At 52.5% G+C, this 17,655-nt stretch overlaps 2 protein-coding genes across 9 annotated transcripts; one reads left to right on the top strand and one right to left on the bottom strand.

Annotated features, from left to right (window-relative positions):
• On the bottom strand, positions 1 to 1,057 carry LOC126911566 (Na(+)/H(+) exchange regulatory cofactor NHE-RF1). The gene has a single exon (XM_050699282.1). It carries the CDS (start codon positions 968 to 970, stop codon positions 473 to 475), a length of 498 nt encoding a protein of 165 aa, XP_050555239.1. The 5' UTR covers positions 971 to 1,057; the 3' UTR covers positions 1 to 472.
• A 58-nt stretch (positions 1,058 to 1,115) lies between these two features.
• LOC126911560 (epidermal growth factor receptor kinase substrate 8-like protein 1) lies at positions 1,116 to 17,577 on the top strand. 8 transcript variants are annotated; one of them, XM_050699240.1, is made up of 18 exons: positions 1,116 to 1,277; positions 9,204 to 9,476; positions 9,561 to 9,631; positions 9,733 to 9,965; positions 10,436 to 10,538; positions 12,522 to 12,744; positions 12,989 to 13,331; positions 13,832 to 13,924; positions 14,187 to 14,434; positions 14,585 to 14,609; positions 14,882 to 14,967; positions 15,039 to 15,163; positions 15,240 to 15,383; positions 15,600 to 15,651; positions 16,525 to 16,641; positions 16,738 to 16,862; positions 16,945 to 17,133; positions 17,235 to 17,577. In XM_050699240.1, exons 2-18 carry the CDS (start codon positions 9,245 to 9,247, stop codon positions 17,304 to 17,306), a joined length of 2,481 nt encoding a protein of 826 aa, XP_050555197.1. In that variant the 5' UTR covers positions 1,116 to 1,277; positions 9,204 to 9,244; the 3' UTR covers positions 17,307 to 17,577. The 8 variants fall into 8 exon arrangements, with proteins under 8 accessions (XP_050555197.1, XP_050555196.1, XP_050555195.1 ...); XM_050699239.1 differs by lacking the exon at positions 14,585 to 14,609 and adding an exon at positions 14,560 to 14,584; XM_050699238.1 differs by lacking the exon at positions 14,585 to 14,609 and adding an exon at positions 14,535 to 14,559.
• Positions 17,578 to 17,655: the final 78 nt, after the last annotated feature.

Genomic DNA, 17,655 nt, shown 5'->3' with positions numbered 1-17,655 from the left:
TTTGCTTTCAATTCATTTATTGATAATAAAATTAAACAATATTCACACTCGAGTACGTGAGTAACTCTGGCTACACATTTAGATAATCAATTACTAAAAATCAAAATAGTTTGGATTCATAAAATAAATTACACGCTGTGGTTCATTCCTATGTACTATAAACGTATGTATAGCAGCTAGGCAACTAGGCTAGTATATATATACAACAACTCTTTATTCAATTCAATGGCAATTTTTATAGAACGCTATAAATTATATAACATAATTTACTGGTAAATAAATTTACATTAATTGTACAACACGGGGTGGTGGCCGGTGCACGAACAACCTGCGCTTGCGTCGCCATCGATGTCATTGTTCCAATTCATGCGCTCGCGGGCGCGGGCTGGCAACAGCGCGCCGCGGAGCGGCAGCGGCGCCGCGCCCTCCGCACTGCACCACAACACCGGCACGCGACCTCACAACACACACATCACAGTTTCTTGACGATGTCAAACTTGGACTTGAGGTCCATGGGCACTTTCTTAGGGTCAAACTTCTTCTTGGCAGCGAGGTGCGCGCGCATCTCCGCCGCCGTCATCTGCAGGTTCAGCCGCGGGGGCTCGGCGGGCTGCGCGCCGTCCGCGGCCGCGGCCTCGGGCGCCTCGGGCGCGGGCGCGTCCAGGTCGGGCACGGGGTCGCCCGGCGCGGGCGCCACCACCAGCAGCTCGGCGTCGTCGGGCCGCTCCTTGATGCGCGCCACCACCTGCTTGTGGCTCTCGCCGGCGATGCTGTGCCCGTTCACCTCGAGGATGCGGTCGCCCCGCTTCAGGCCCGCGTGCTCCGCCGGCGAGCCCTCGTCCACCTTGCCGATGAACTGGCCGGGCTTGCCCTTCTCGGCGTGCAGGTTGAACCCATAGCCGTCAAAGTCAGGCGTCTTCCGCACGTGGCAGAGTCGCGGCTCTGTGGCCGCCGACCCGTTCGCGGACATGTTGCACAATTCGAGCGACGCGCGGACCGCGTCGCGCCCAGGCAGAGACTGGCGCCCGCACCGCGCGCTCCCCGCGCTCCGTCCGCGAAGGCTCTCAGCACCCCGCGCCCCCGCGCCCCCGCGCCCCCGCACACTCGCGAAGCCTCGGCTCAGGTGTGACGGCGGAGTGGGGGAGGCGGGCGACCGCAGCGCCGCACTCTCCAGTACACACCGAATCGCCGCTGAGTCGCCAAGTACCGCCGCGAGTGATAAGCACGGACTCACGTTGTTTGTGGACTGTGTCTGGTTCCGAGTGCCGCAGACTGAGGTGAGTACCGGCTGCCACCGGGTGGATGCTACCCCCCGGCACGGGAGGCGCGGGTCGGCGAGGTGCTCGCGACACGTCACGACCGGCGCCCGCGCACGTAGCTCGGGAACGAGGCCGAGTCGCTTTCCCGCAGCCGTCGGTGTGTGTGTGAGTGTGTGTCGCCGCGACCAGTACAGCTAATGTGGCGGTGGCTGGCTCGCCGTGTCAATGGATCCGGTGCTCGGCAGATTATTTATACTTAGCATACATTCCTGCGATAGGGACGCTACGTAGACAATTAGTGCCGCGAGTGCAGGCGCTGCGCAGTAGTGACTCGGAGGCAGCTGCCACCCTGGCCGGAGTACGGCACGAGTAGTACGCGAGGTACAGTGGGAGGTGGTCCGGTCCCGCGACCCGGGGAGGAACATCACAAGTTGTGTGAACCATTGTTGGATTGCGGTGTCGAGAGTATCCGATAGATGGCGGTGCGCGGGAGCATCTGGCGGTGCGCGGTCGTTGCTCCGCGGGCGCTCGGCCGCTGGCGCGGCGCTGATAACGGCTGGAGACGAGCTGCAGTGGCCACAGGAAGCGAGGGCGCGCTGTACAAGGAGACACTACAGTTACCTGTGTCGGTCTGTCTGGGACTTCCTGTGTGTCTGCACGTCCACGCAATACGCGCCGCGCACTGCATACTCGATACGATAGGGACCTGGGGCGGTAGTTGGTGATTATTTACGAACATAGTCAGCAATCATCGACGTACCGTAGTAATTACATCAAAAATATAGTTTATGTACGAAACGAATGTGCATTATATGAATGACGTGCAGAAGTGAGCAATACCCGCCGATGCGGATTATATTGTGTTATGGCGGAGAATTAATACAAAATATGCATTGCAAATAAGTTTTGTTTCCTAAAAGTTGGTCCACCTAGAAAGGGTTTGCACCCGGAGTAGGCCGTGGGGTCCCGGATTGTATGTGCTCCATAGTAAAACAATATCTACTGAATAGCTGGATGTATATTTTTATAAATTGTGTTTACGTGTTCTAGAATATTGTCACGCTCACGTTTACATGAGACATGTCTCTAATACGGCCAAAGTGACTTCCTGGATATAACCAATGTCAAATGGACTTCAGTCCAAAATCGTTGGTTATGCGGATAGTGAGTAACGGTCAATAGCTGGCGACACATTGCCCTGACAGTGCGACACAGACAATGAGCCTGGCACCAGCCACAGCTGCACACAAGTATTAGCACGCAGCTCCCTGGCGCCTCGTACTGTGTCCTGTCCGTGGAGGTACGAGGTGCACGTGCAGCACTGTACTACTGCCAGGAGTATACTTCACTTTGTCTGATAACGTGCACATGTACGTCATGTCTGTGTGTGTGTGTGCAATTGTACACGAGTGCTCGTATGTGACATGTGTTGCACTGAGCTCTGTGTGAGTGTCACAGTACAGTGCAGCAGGCCCAGCTGTCGGTGCCTGTGTGTCTGTGTACCTGTGTACGCACTGCCAGACACTCCACATGGGCTTGTTGCCACAAACCAATCCTCAGGATGAACACGAAACTATTAATTTATTAGTTACGTGTATGAGTATTGTTTCACATCTATAACTACTTATATTTTAAGCTGAAGTGTTTTTGTATGTTTGTTTGCACATACTAATCTCCGAAACTACTGGTCCGATTTGAACAAGTCTTTTTATGTTGGATAGTACATTTATCGAGGAAGGGTATAAGCTATAGAACATGCTATGACCAATAGCGAAATTATCTATATTTACGCCTACACCACTACACTACACCGATTTGAATAATTATTTTTGTGTTGAATATTCTATTTGTTGATTCCTCAACCAATTAAACCATTTGGTTGGAAAAAGAGAGTGTTTCAATCCCACAATAAAGAATACTGAAGTATCTACTATACTACTGCATGGTTCTGATGTAACTTGATACAGCTGTAACTAGATGTTGGAGAAGGCAATATGTCATAAATCCCAAATTCTGCCTGAAGTCATTTTATACGCAGACGAAGTTGCGGGTAGAAGCTACACTAGTAATCTCCATATATGTACATACAGGGAATGTTTACGTTTCTGTTAGTTTAGCTGACACATGTATGTGGATAAGATAAGATGCCCCATATACAGTAGGTAGCTACGTGCAGACGCGGCGTGCTATCACCCGGCGCCGGCGCAGGTGGACACAACTTTACATAACATCGCAGGCCCGTGTCCACTCGGGCCATTCTGTAACTCTCAAGTCGAAACATCGCAGGCCCGTGTCCACTCGGGCCATTCTGTAACTCTCAAGTCGAAACATCGAAGGGAACTCGATCGCGGTGCACTATGTGATAATCTCAATCAAAGTCGGGCGGGAATGCGATCGAGCTCATTTCGATTGATTGGAATTGACGCTTACAGAATAGCCTACCTGCCGTGGACGTCTTCATTTAAGACAGCGATGTATAAACAGCTGCGTGTGTGTGTGTGTGTGTGGCGGCAGCTGTCGGCCATTCGTCGCTGCAGTGCAACAGTTGCAGTAACTACACCGACGTACGGGACACAGTCCTGCCGCTACACGTCGCCGGCGCACGGTGTGATGGTATTCAACCATTCCGCTTGCGTCACTGTCCGGGTCTGCCTCAGTACTGGTGTAGTACATACGTTGGTACAATGCCTGAGGGTTCTGGCGCTGCATGTACATGTGGTGAGGCTGCCGGGCTGCTGCAGCGTACTCCGAGCGACTGCGCTGTTATATTGTGCGCTGCACCGGCTGCACGGCGCACGGAGAGGCACACACACATATGTACATTACATATGTATATATGTATGCAGACGTAGGTAGTTTGTGACCCGATATCGTGCTATCGCTGCACAATGTGCAATGAATGGCGCGTCGAACAAATGTTCCGGTAGATGTCTGATGTCACAGCCGCCACACACGGTCCCTGCACGCGCTGGGTCCGCGTGACGTCACGCGCCCGCACGTGCTCGCAGCGCGCCGCGTCCCCAAATGTATTAGCTTTCTCTTCACAATGAGGTGCCGGTGAGAGTGCCACACGGCAGTACTGCGCCAGTGATACTAGGCGCGGCCCCCGGCACTGCCCGCCACACGTCACGCGGGTCACGCTGCACGCTGTGCATGGCGTCACGTTATGCTTCCGGAAGTACGTGACGCGTGACTCGTGTCTCGAGGCTTATACTTGCACAGCTTACAGGAATGCACCATAAAGTACACGAATACATGGCATATGCACTATGAAAGCAGTCCACATGTTTATGAGGTTGGCTGTAGAGGTCTAGGTGACCCAGACATGTAACTCCCAATATCTAACACGCACCGCCCGTGCACAGCGCGCACGACGTAGTAGCTCACTACGTGCACATGTACATACACGGTGCCTACTGCAGTCTCATTCAGTTTACAGTTGCACAGTGCACACAACTACACCACTGTGTATGTGTGCGTGTTGCGAATTGAGCTGATGGTTAGACGGCAGGCGACTACAGCACATGTAGCGAGCGACCACTGGGCGATGCCGCGACGCCAGGCGACATTCCGGAGGCGACACGGAGCGCGTGACGTAATTACCACAGTGCATGCTCATCGTATAGGACCAGTAGCGATGCAGCGCCTGGACTGCATTCGCGAACATGCATTCAGACTCGAGTACAGGACATAACAAATAAATAAATATATATCTGTATATACATGACTGATTGAGTAGTACAGTACGGAATGCGACATTGGCGCGACTCGAAGATTTAGTTTCGTACAAAACATTTGATTACGTAAGCAGCCAAGTATGCGAGGACCGCGCGCCGCCAGCTGTACGTACATACACACACACACATACAGCTGTACGTACATACTTACACACACACTCACACACACATACACACCGATGCCTTCCGGACAAAAGAGGGTAAGCGACGGTTTTTGCGATATTAAGTTATCACATACATTCGATGGGAAAAATCAGCTGATTCCGAATATGTATCGAGAACTCAAAATCGCAAAAATAATTTCATTTTATCCTCTTTTGGCCCAAAGGCTTCGATACACACGTACATACATACACACACATGCACACGGCTGTATCTGAGGAACAACCTCTGTATGTTGCCTTCGAGAGCAGAACAGGAACCGGAAACGAGTCAACACTCGATGCATATGATAGGCACGTGAGATCAGAGTAGAAGCAGGCAGAGACTAGACTAGCCGCGCGCCGCGGCGAGCCCTGCGGCGCGCGGCATGTCGCGCTCGTCTCCGCATTACTCTCTCACGCGGAATTCCTATTAGTGTGGAACGAGTTATGGCCGCGCCCCGCGCCCCCGCCCGCGCCCCGCCCCGCCCCGGCCCTCGGCTCGGGCCACATACTCATTAATATTCACCTGAACGTGTTTACCACGAGCGCCTCACCGAGACTGCTACTCCCGACCTCCTCCGCCAGCACTCCACGCTTATCACACCGTACGGAGCTCTCGACCTGTCACCCTCGGAATGTTTCACTTTGTACGGTGCGTGGCCATACAGGAGCAAGTCCTAGCGCCGCCCACGGCTGCAGCAGCTCCTCCACAGGCTGCACACACGTAGCCGCGGCTACGCCTCGAGCGTCCCTACTAAAGACATCAACGCGCGGCGCCCTGCGCTGCTCCTGATCTGATACTATACGTGCGCCCCCACACACGAACACTGCTATGACGCGAAGTTCGCAGTAATCTTTATTGTAAAATGATATCTATTGATTTAGCACAAGGTTATCGCAAAGTAAATTACGCAATTATTCAAAAAAGCTATTTACGCGATAAGATGTCAATAAATATTTTAGAAGATACATACATAATAAACCGACCCCACCTGCCTCCGCTTGCTACCCCCGTGGCCCCAGTGGTCCACAATAGTCAACAACTGTATCTAGTCGAACTAAAAGTGATCAGACTGTAGTGACTAGAAGTATTAAGTTTCAAATGAATTTTGTAAAAATGTTGATTATAATATGTGTTGTAGGTTAGTCGACGTACAACGTACTATAAAACTTGTTTGAAAAGTAAAAGTGGAATAAAATAACGCCTCGGTGTTTATTCACGGACAGTGGGTAGGCAGGCATGTGTATAAATATTGAAGGTACCAACAACGAGCACATGTGCCCAGCCTCGGGTCCCACGTTACAGGCAGAGAGCTACCTCTACTACCTCTTTGTTTTGTTGGAGAAATCGCAAAAATTACCCATTTACTGTCTCGGGAATCGTACCGGAGACACCACGCTCGGTATCTCCACTTGCTATTACTCAACAGACGAGCACTCACATAAGCCAGATTCAAACTCGCTTACCTTTGCAGTAGGATGCAAGTTATTGGTACAGTATAAAAATTACTATAAATAATTTTTATCTGTAAGTCTGTACCAAATTTCATCCAAATCCGTCAAGTAGTTTTATCATGAAAGAGTAACAAACATACATACATAGACCAACATACATACATTCTCACAAACTTTCGCGATTATAATAATTAATAGTAGGAAGTAGGATTATTGATAGGATTAGTAGGATCAGTAGGATAATGACAATAATTAATGGAAAAATAATTTAATTTTATTAAAATCAAAAAAACATTTTGAACTATACATATTGTATTCCTAGTTCAATGGGTTCCCAGACTTATGTATTGAATACACTTGTAGTTGTACCGTCGTAGAGGGCATTGCAACCGTCACAGGTCTGGAGCAAACATATGTATACGTAAGTAATATATGTATATGTAAGTAAGTAATTAATATTCTGCTGCGAGTAGTTCCAGTGTACACCATTTTAGAATCATTACTGAATATCTGTTCATGGCATTTGTATATGTATAGGTACCGGCAGGCAGGCACTGATTCGTGAATAGAGTAGATGACTAATTTTAATATCCGTCTTGTAGATTATTTTAAAATATTAGATTCGTATTTTTTATTTTCTTACGGAAACAAATACTTTCGGAAATATATCGATCGATTCGAAATATCGCGTGACTTCACTTCTAGGTACATTTTACACATAGAAATGACGTATTTGCTCCCACTCCTAAACTTTGATTCGTTTTATCTAAGTATTATTATCTTATATGACAAAATAAAAAAAAAAACGTGTCTAATATTTATTTGCTAATTTATTGCCTAACTGGCGGACCAAATAGATGTTTAATATGAAAGTAACTTTTATTAGGACATTTAACAGTGTACAAGTAGAAACTTTGACTCGTACGTACTTATTTACAAGTGCGGAGTGTGTGTACGTAGCACACGTGTATGCAAAACGTTGTGCCTTCGGTGAAACTGAGCAGTTTCCCGCGCCGCGCGCCGCGTACTAATGTAGCTCGGGACTTAGAAACGTTGCTACGGCTACAGAGGATCTGTAAATGGAAAAGCAATACAATTTTATATTTCCCTAAACCGAGTGCCGCATTCTTTATTGTTATGTAGTGTGTGACAATGTCTCGCAGTCTGTGCGTGTTGTTGTTGCGCAGCGGTGGCCGCGGGGCGAGCTAGTGTTGCTAGTGTTGCGCTGGATTACTGCGCGCTGTCCGCGGCTTATCGCCGCGCCGCGATACAGCGCGCGTCCGCATACCTGCCGCGATTACGATATCGCACGCACACACGCGCACCGTGTCGCAGTGTGGGTGCAAACATTCGCGAAGCTCGCGTCACATACTCCGCTCAGCTCGATAATCAATTATTTGTTGTTCACATTCTTAACAATAAGACGCTAATACAAACCTTCGACAAAAGTAAAGTGGACTGTCCAAAAACGTTTGGAGGTCTCGTGTGATTATAAATATCTACAGGACAGGCAGCATAACACGGTGCAGTGCAGGGTTAGAATTGTAATAGTAAAAGTGTAGCAGTGCCTCCACTTGTTCAACACAAGGAGATTCGTCGCTCCGATACAATAAGTACAGTAAGTACGCGCGCTGGCTGCGGTGTGTGGAGTGTTCCAGTACGATGTGTCCAGTGCCTACACTACACTGTGTCGTTGTGGTCGTTCTAGTCCCAATGCAGTTTCAAACTAAAATCTAACGGAATCTCTAACCAAGAAGTATCAACTCGCAAACCAAAACAATACTTTCCGACACGGGCATCGAACGTGGGAACCCCTCCCCGCACTTTATGTGATATTAATACAATCATTGGATGTACGAACCGTGTGCCGGCGGAGTAGTACAACAACAACTTCAACAGTCTATAACTGCTGAGCAAAGGCCTTTTCTCACACGCAGAAGGTTTGAGCATTAATCACCACACTTGCTTAATGCGGGTTGGCGATTTCAAACTTATAATTAGAAATTATAATCCCAGGTTTCCTGGCGATGTCTTCCTTCACCGTTTGTCGGTGGTGTCTAAATTATCTTAACATAACTCGGAAAATGTCGTATTGGTCCTTACCGTTGTTAGGTTTCGATCCCACACTCTCATGTATAAGAAGCGGGCGTCTGAAACCTCCGGGCCACCTCGACATCAGAGCAGATACATCTGTCACCAACCCTACTCTTCCCGCGGGTGTCGCAAGGGACTACTTACATGTATTGTAACCGAGACCTGGCAGCAGCGTCCTTTGATAAACCTGATCCTTTATCACTGCGATCTCCAACCGTGGAGATGGAGATTATGGCTCCTCTTTTGTCGACCCGTCCATTTTTTTTGTCCAATTCTTACGGGTTGTTGATTTGATAATGATGTATAAGTATAAATAAGTAACTATAGTACTAAGTTATGGCCATAGTACCACTCCTGGCTGTGCTAACCCTGGCAGTGCGCGCTGCGAGGTGGTCACTATTGGCCGAGCGACGCAGCTCGTTAACATGCTGAGCGCGTGCGCATGCGCGGTGCGCTCGTGCTCTCTCTCGGAGAAATGCTGACCCGGCGAGCAATACAAGTGTGACGTGTTGCAGGTGCCGGGTATAGAGCGGAGTGGCGTGATGTGCGCCTGAGCATGGGGTCGCGAGGCGGAGGCACGGCGCGGTCGCGCGGCGACACGCAGCGCGCGCTCGACGAGTTCGACGAGCTGGCGGGGCTGCGCGGCGCGGCCGGCGACAGCGGCAGCCAGGCGGAGCGCAGCGTGTACGTGCTGGAGCACCTGGCCACCTTCACCGTCACGCGGGAGACCGGCATCGTGTACCCCGCCGACGGCATGCGGAGGCTGCTGCAGCTAGAGAAAACCAACGGTGAGTACTTATATACTGCTGACTGCCCGCGGGGGCTGCCTGGCAGTGCCTGGCCTCACACTGACGCTAGTACTTTGCTTACAGGAATATGGAGCCAAAAAATGCAATTGTGTCTGGAGGGTTCGTGGGTACTGGTCATGGACTACGAAACCGGAGTAAGTTCTATCTGTTTGTTTGGCTCATTCATTGACTCCATTGCCGTTACTAACTTCCACGGAATGTATACTGAGCGGTCCCGTGTCTTCTACCATTCCAGTCGATAATGGAGCGCTTCCCCGCGTCGTGGGTGCACTCCCCGACCGCGTTCACGTCGCCGGAGCCCGCCGAGCTGTACAACAACGTGCTCGCGTTCGTGGTGGGCGCGGCGGAGGGCGCGGGCGGGGCGGGCACGCCGGGCGGGGCGGGGGGCGCGCCGCGTCGCGAGCTGCACATCTTCCAGTGCCACGACGTGAGCGCGCAGGCGCTCGTGGAGGAGCTGAACGCGCTCAAGTAAGTGTCGGCCCTGACACTGGCTGCTTACTCTCCGACACAAGCAGCTGCCGCGGAGATAACGCGCGTTATCTCCGCGCGCCGGTATCTCGAGCGGCGGAGAGCGCAGCCTCCGCTCAGTCCGCGCCGCTCCTCGAATGATCTACATCAAGCACAAGATCGCGCTGCCTGTGGCCGCCTACTCCTGGTAGTGTGTGTGTGTGTGTGTGTAGTGCCGTCTGTGTGTGTTACTGTCACTACACTCACCACTCATCACCTACTGTCCCTACCACTCGACCTTGACATAAGGTCACGCTGCAGGTTTCAGTGCAGATGTGTCTAGTGTTGTGAATAATTCCGAGTAATATGACCCCCACGTGCTGGGTCTTCTAGTGGACCTAGTATTGCGGCGGGCCGACAGCGGGCAGCGTGCCCTATGTCGGCGTATGTAAACTGATGGAGTATTAACGTGTGTGTGTGTGTGTGTGCAGGGGCGTGACGGGAGGAGGGCCCGGCGACGGCGGGCGAGACTTCATCATCGAGAGGGAGCGCGAGCGGGAGCGGGAGAATGATGGCGAGCGGCCGCGGAGACAGGTTGGTACCGCCAGGCACTACGCGAGACAGGTTGGTACTGCCAGGCACTACGCGAGACAGGTTGGTACTGCCAGACACTACGCGAGACAGGTTGGTACCGCCAGACACTACGCGGACGCAGCTGGCGCAGAGTGACACTTCTTAATATACGAAGCAGTAGTTGGCTCCGTCTAGCTGATCCACGACATCATCCCAGCAACCAGTACAGGAGGCGGTGCGATGTTGCTGCCGTTACGTTTCGACTTTCGCCCGACGTAATCATCGCTCAGCCTCTTACTACTATCGATCTTATGTATTTTATTTGCCAGCGTGTATTGCGTTACATGTGTGCACCGCTAACATTCCATCGGCACGCACCCTCGTACATGTGTGAGTGGCAAACTATAGCAGCCAGTAAGCCTGGCGACACTGCCGGGGCCGGGGCCGGGGCTGATGCCTCCCCATAGTCGTGCTGCCCTCGTGTCGGGAACCGACGGTGGAGGGCGCGAGGGAAAGGGATTAGTTTTTGATTTCGATACACAGTTGTCCGCGTAGTGTGTTGTGATGCGTGTATGCTGGAGTGACATGACAGTCCGGTGTGTGTGTGTGTGTGTGCGTCACCGGGTAACAATGCCGGTTCTAGAAATAGTCGGCGATTACATCGGCAGCGCGTATCGCGCGGGCTATCGCATCGATCCGAGATAACCAAGCCGATAGCTGGAGCTGGCCGTGCACTGCGCAAGCGCACGGTGACGTCACGCTCACTGCCTGCCATGTAAGCAGGACACGTTCCTCCTAAGATTGGACACCAGCCATTATGGAGTCAGCTTCAGTAAAAAAATCTTAAAACACGAACCGTAACACATTTTATAAAGTGTTCATTGCAAGTTGCAATATGGAGTGCAGTCAATGTAAATGTTATGCATTCCACGTGGACGGCCGCACGCTCACACACTCACAGTGTCGCACGGTGCCGGCAGTAGTACTCCGAGTTTAACAAGTTGAATAGTGGAATATATAAGTACCACACAGTGTACATATGTACACGATAGGTATCTATTGGAGGGATGAGAAGCAACGAAGTGCCTGTATAATGTTACTGCACGGCTGGCGCGTGGGCTGGACAACCGGCATTCAACGCGTAGCGGGTTCGGTACCCACGACACAGGAGAAAGTCCTAGAGTAGTTAACGTTTAAAAAAATATGTGGCGACGGTGGCGACACCTGCCACCTGGATTCGGTGCGACAGCTCCACTCTCTACAACATGTCGTGCTTTCATGTCATGCCCCAGCAGGCGCCGGGGCATGCAGCTTGTATGTAGGTGTCGCCACTCGCTGGTATCTCGGCCTTGTTACGTTTCAATAATTCAACATTTCCAGATATTACCATTCCAATATTCACAATATGCTTCCGATAAGTATTGCCTGACGCTACAGTTTGGCAAGCTACACAATATGTTGTCGCCTACACCTGTGTGTGTCCACGTTGTATGTTGTATGTTATATGTTGAGTCACACGAACCTCCACATCGGCATGTTTATCTTATCACAGCTCATTACGACATTACAGCGGTACAGGTACAAGCTGAAAATATTTATTTCAATGATAAACATTTCAATATGATGCCGGTTTCTAATTTAACTGAAAGTGGCCACAGGCGAGATTTACCTGTAACTTTCTTCTTCTTAAACAGGCAGTGTATATGTATAAAGAGAGGAGTGAGTGAGTGTGAGTGTCGCGCAGAAGGCACAGGTTGTTGTTGTTGTGGCCGAATGTTGATTAGCGGATTAGTAGTGAGCGAGTTATCAGCGCGATAAGTCGGAGTGGCGCGGGGCGCATTCGGCGCGCGGCGGCCGCGACGGCAGCATGGAGCCACGTCTGTACACCACGTACACGCAGCAGCAGTGGGAGGCCGTGCTGACCGTGAGTACCGCCGCCAGCTGTCTGCTGCAGCAAGCTGGTCACGGTACTGTAACGTGTGACGTGGACTGGTTGTGTTGCAGCAAATGTCGGCGCAGCTCGGGCGCGGCGAGCGCGGCGGCAGCGGCGGCGAGCGCGACGACGCGTCGTCCACGGGCTCGGAGCGGCTGTACGAGCAGGACATCGCCATCCTCAACCGCTGCTTCGACGACATCGAGAAGTTCATCGCGCGGCTGCAGCACGCGGCGGCGGCGCAGCGCGAGCTGGAGCGGCGGCGGCGGTCGCGCGGCGGCCGCCGGGGCACAGGTGCGTGCTACTGTAACATATACACATGCGGGGCTTACAGGCACTGTTTGAAATGTAACGTAGTATTGTATATCTGTAAGACTGTCAGTATGTCAGTGAAGTTGCTTTTTCTTGAGTCGTATGGAGAGAAACCTAAAGTTTTATACAAAAACATGTGTTTAGCAACCTCGTAAAAAAATGTTTATCATATCAAGCTTGCTTGATGCTTGCAATGCATTGAATACGAGCGCCGCTCGGTCCGCAGGCAGCGGCGCCAACGCGGGCGAGGGCATGCTGGCGCTGCGCACGCGGCCGCCGCCGGAGCGCGACTTCGTGGACGTGCTGCAGAAGTTCAAGCTGTCGTTCAACCTGCTGGCGCGGCTGCGCGCGCACATCCACGACCCCAACGCGCCGGAGCTGGTGCACTTCCTGTTCACGCCGCTGGCGCTGATCGTGGACGCGGCGCAGGACACGGCGGACGGCCGCCTGCCGGCGCGCGTCGTGCAGCCGCTGCTCACGCGCGACGCGCTCAACCTGCTCGCCAACTGCGTCACCAGCAAGGAGACGGAGCTGTGGCACTCGCTGGGCGACGCCTGGCTCATCCCCAGGTACCACAGCGTTGTACGATGTTATTGAGGCGAGCTGTAATCCGTGGCCGTCGTTATTATTAGCCAGCAGATAATCCGCGCGGTGTACAATTCCGGTGAGCGCCGATAAAGAGGCTCTGTACGTAAAATAACCAGATAACATATCAGTATCATTTAAATTATTGTGATATTATGCAAATTATGAACCACAAAAAAGCAACACCTGGTTGCAATCCACGCGGTTGTGCAGGTGGTCCAGTACATGCACATGCACAGCCTGCACAGATACAGCCAGTGCAGTTAGGAAGGGTTTCATAGTTACCTATCGGCCAGCATATGTCGAAGGAGACATATTTATTGATGAACTAGGAATGTTAATCTTTACTAATCTCTAGTTAGGTAGCCGTATCTTATCTCTGAGTTAAAGCATTAGTAGGGACTGTGTTCAACAGTGGAGTGGCGCACCACCACAACCACTCGGTGTCGTCCCACTCCCTGTACCGTACTCTGTCTGCCTCCAGGGAACAGTGGAAGACCACCATCCCGCCGTACCAGCCCGTGTTCATGGACGGCTGGAGCCCCGACTACCAGGTGGACGACCAGCCGCTGCGCAGGTACGTCACGTCACTGTACAATCTGTACATTAGTATACATGTTCATGTTGTCTGTGTGTGAGTACACATCTATGTACACATGGTGTGTCGGCGCAATCCCCGACTGTATTCCCATCGGTGTGTGTTACCAGTTGGATCATAACCAGCAGCAGCCAACATAAGCGTCGCGGTGGCGGTTTTGTGTTACCTGGTACATTACCATGTAGACAATAGTTTTGTGTTGTCGCTTTGTGTCGTGACGTGTCGTGTCGTGTCGTGGCAGGTCGTCCCCGCGCCGCAGCTCGGGCGGGCGCGCCGAGCTGGCCGCCGCCGAGCCCGCCGCGTACGAGCGCTACGAGCGCGACGAGCCCGACATGTACGCCGAGCAATACGCACCCTACCCCAGGTATGCAATACGCACCCTACCCCAGGTATGCAATACGCACCCTACCCCAGGTATGCAATACGCACCCTACCCCAGGTATGCAATACGCACCCTACCCCAGGTATGCAATACGCACCCTACCCCAGGTATGCAATACGCACCCTACCCCAGGTATGCAATACGCTCCCTACCCCAGGTATGCAATACGCACCCTACCCCAGGTATGCAATACGCACCCTACCCCAGGTATGCAATACGCACCCTACCCCAGGTATGCAATACGCACCCTACCCCAGGTATGCAATACGCACCCTACCCCAGGTATGCAATACGCACCCTACCCCAGGTATGCAATACGCACCCTACCCCAGGTATGCAATACGCACCCTGCCCCAGGTATGCAATACGCACCCTACCCCAGATGCTCCCTACCTCCTCAGATCTGCAGTCCACCCAGGGTAGTATACAATAAAATAATATCACTGCCGATTTACATTTACTATTTAACTTTTAATTGTTTAGGAAACAATTTCATACACTAAGACTTGTCTACCAAGTGTGAGAGTAAACACCGTCCCGTGATATGTGTACAGGAACATGCGCGGCGTGGGGCGCGACGACTCGGGCAGCGCGGCCTCCTCGCCCGACCGGGAGCCCTACCGCGGAGACAGGGACGACGGTAAGTGCAGGCCGTGCTGTTGCAGTGCTGCAGCAGGTCGGGCGGGGGCTCATAGTAGTGCGTGCTTGCAGATGACCTGGGCGAGGCGTGGGCGCGCGGCGTGATGGCGCGCGGCGGCCGCGTCGTGCGCGTCACGTACCCGCGCACCGCCAACAACGACAAGGAGCTCACCGTCGTGCGCGGCGAGTACCTCGAGGTGAGTACCACACACACACACTGACATCTCGCTCGCTCCGAGTGCAGTGTACTGTACTGTACGTGGTGGTCCACAGGTGCTGGACGACTCCCGCAAGTGGTGGAAGGCCCGCAACCGGCGCGGCGTGACGGCGCACGTGCCGCACACCATCGTGGCGCCGGCGAGCTCGCCGCCCGCCTCGCCGCACCTCTACCCCAACCCCATCTACACACACTACCAGGTCAGTCTCGCTCGGCCCCATCTAACCAATACTCAGTCAATACAGAGAATATTGGAGAGTTATCAGACGTATCGTGTAACTGCTCGGAAGTTGACTGGTTGTTGGTACATGTATTGTGTACATTGTTGGTTTTTATATCCACGTACGACAAATTATAAAGTCCGTATAATAATTGACCGAACCGGAGTTGTTCATCGACACATGTTCGTGTTGCAGGAGAACGCAGGCGGGCGCGGCTCCGGCGGCAGCAGTCCCACAGGGCCCACGGGTAGGGGCGCAGGGGGGCAGGCCGGGGGCGCAGGGGGCGCAGGCGCGGGGGGCGCGGGCGCCGCCGACTGGGTGCGCCGCGAAAGGCTCGGCAAGAAGGGCGAGTTCCGCTACTTCTAGCGCGCGCCGCTAGAGGGAGCCGGCGGCGCCCAGTCGGCCGCGTGCTTGAGTGTGTGCGCTTACCTCGTGTTGTCGCGTCCGAGTGACTGTGTCGTGTGTGTACATGTGTCATAAAGTCTGATTTAAATTATTAACTTTGTCAATGTATACGTAGTACAGCGCCGCTCCGCTCGTACCGAGCGCCGAGCGAGCGACAGCGCGCGACGCGCAGTGTCCGATACTTATTATTATAATGGTTTAAATTATTACATTGTGATTAATCACGAATATATACAAAAGAATAATATATCTGTAGCTAGACGTTATGTAAATGAAACAAATAATATGGGTATATTTTCATACAATTAATATATTGTGAGCGGAGGGGGCCGGAGTGGCAGGAGTGGCCCTCTCCGCCGTCATCTAAGTAATGCTCCCTATATGTACCTACTTTATAATTAAATACATTTCTATCAAAGTCGGTGTTGGTCTGTCTGTGTGTGTCACTCCCCCCCTCCACCCCGTCCCCCGTCCCCCATGATACAGTTCCCAGCTGGGCTACTTCTGCCTCGTCTGTCACACAAGCTGTTTGTGTGTGTTTGTGCTTCGCTTACATAAATGTTGTTTTCGTGTGTGTCTGTGTGTGCAACCATGTCACGGTAAGTCAGCTTATTATTTGTTTTGAAGTTAAACTTGGATCGGTTTGATTACTGCAGCTGATATATGATGCAGTTTGTAAGTTGACGCGACGAGTACAAGTGACGCCACGTTACAGAGCGAGCGATGCCGCCGCCCCCGCCGCCCCCGCCGCCGCCGCCTCCCGGGCCCGCCGCCCCCGCCGCGGTGTTCGCCGCGCCACCACCGCCCCGCACCACCTCCGACACCATCAAGTGTAAGTTCCACTCCATCATCACGTCACCTTAGAGTTACGCCCGTAAGTACTCGAGTCCAGGCAGGGGAACTAACCAAACTCTGGAACTGTTTGCAGCGACCAAGTCGATGATGAGCCAGAACGACGGGCTGCAGGAGGAACTGAAGCTGGTGCTGCCAGCCATCCAGCAGCGGAAGAACAAACTGGACATCAAGAAGACGCCAGACATCTTCATCGACCAGGTACATACGTCACACACCCGGCGGCGCCAGTGAGGTCACATACTGCTGAACATCCGTCGTCACAACCATTTCTCATCCGCAGAAATCAAACCCCGACGAGGTGGCAGAATGGCTGGAAGCGAAGGGTTTCAACGCGGCCACACAGCGCGCACTGCGCATGCCCGGCCACCAGCTGTTCGCGCTGACGCGTGCGCAGCTGGAGAAGGCGCTGGGCGCGGACGAGGGCAAGCGGCTCTACAGCCAGATCCTCGTGCAGCGCAACATCTCGGGGGTGAGTCGCCGGCTCTACGGTGAGGCACCGGCACTCACACGTACACACACACACACAGTCACGCACTGCAGTTGCTATACAGCGCTGACTCCCTGTTGCAGTACAAGACGACCTCCGCGTCGGAGCTGCAGAGCATCCTCCGCAAGGTGCGCGAGAAGGTGGAGGTCTCGTGAGCAGAGCGCGCAGGGTGGGCGGAGCGAGCAGAGTGGGCGGGGCGAGCACGCCGCGCGCGCTGCACGTGCTGCCCGCGCGCGCGCTGCACCCAGAGGACGACGACGCGTCCGTATGCTGACACGTTATAGGTTTATAGTCTACGATGTAAGATGATTTTTTAAACATTTTGTAAGGTAAGGTAAGTGATAACTTGTTTAGGATAAATCTTCAATGTTTTGTATTAATTATTTGTAAATTATCATTAAATTAAATTATCTTTTATTTTTTAAATGTTTTTTTCATTTATAACCGGCACTTTAAAATATAGCTAATTAGCCTCATTTTACCTCAGAGTTGCATTGCGCCGTC

This window comes from Spodoptera frugiperda, chromosome 16, assembly GCF_023101765.2.
Source record: "Spodoptera frugiperda isolate SF20-4 chromosome 16, AGI-APGP_CSIRO_Sfru_2.0, whole genome shotgun sequence".
Lineage (NCBI taxonomy): Eukaryota > Metazoa > Arthropoda > Insecta > Lepidoptera > Noctuidae > Spodoptera > Spodoptera frugiperda.
This window is presented reverse-complemented; position numbering and strand designations above follow the sequence as displayed.

Bases quoted from the DNA above. Each gene is read 5' to 3' on its own strand.
- LOC126911566 (XM_050699282.1), bottom strand. From the start codon at position 970: ATGTCCGCGAACGGGTCGGCGGCCACAGAGCCGCGACTCTGCCACGTG.
- LOC126911560 (XM_050699240.1), top strand. From the start codon at position 9,245: ATGGGGTCGCGAGGCGGAGGCACGGCGCGGTCGCGCGGCGACACGCAG. The intron at 14,435-14,584 runs GTATGCAATACG...ACCCTACCCCAG, and splicing joins CAATACGCACCCTACCCCAG to GTATGCAATACGCACCCTAC. The intron at 15,652-16,524 runs GTAGGGGCGCAG...GCCACGTTACAG, and splicing joins CAGTCCCACAGGGCCCACGG to AGCGAGCGATGCCGCCGCCC.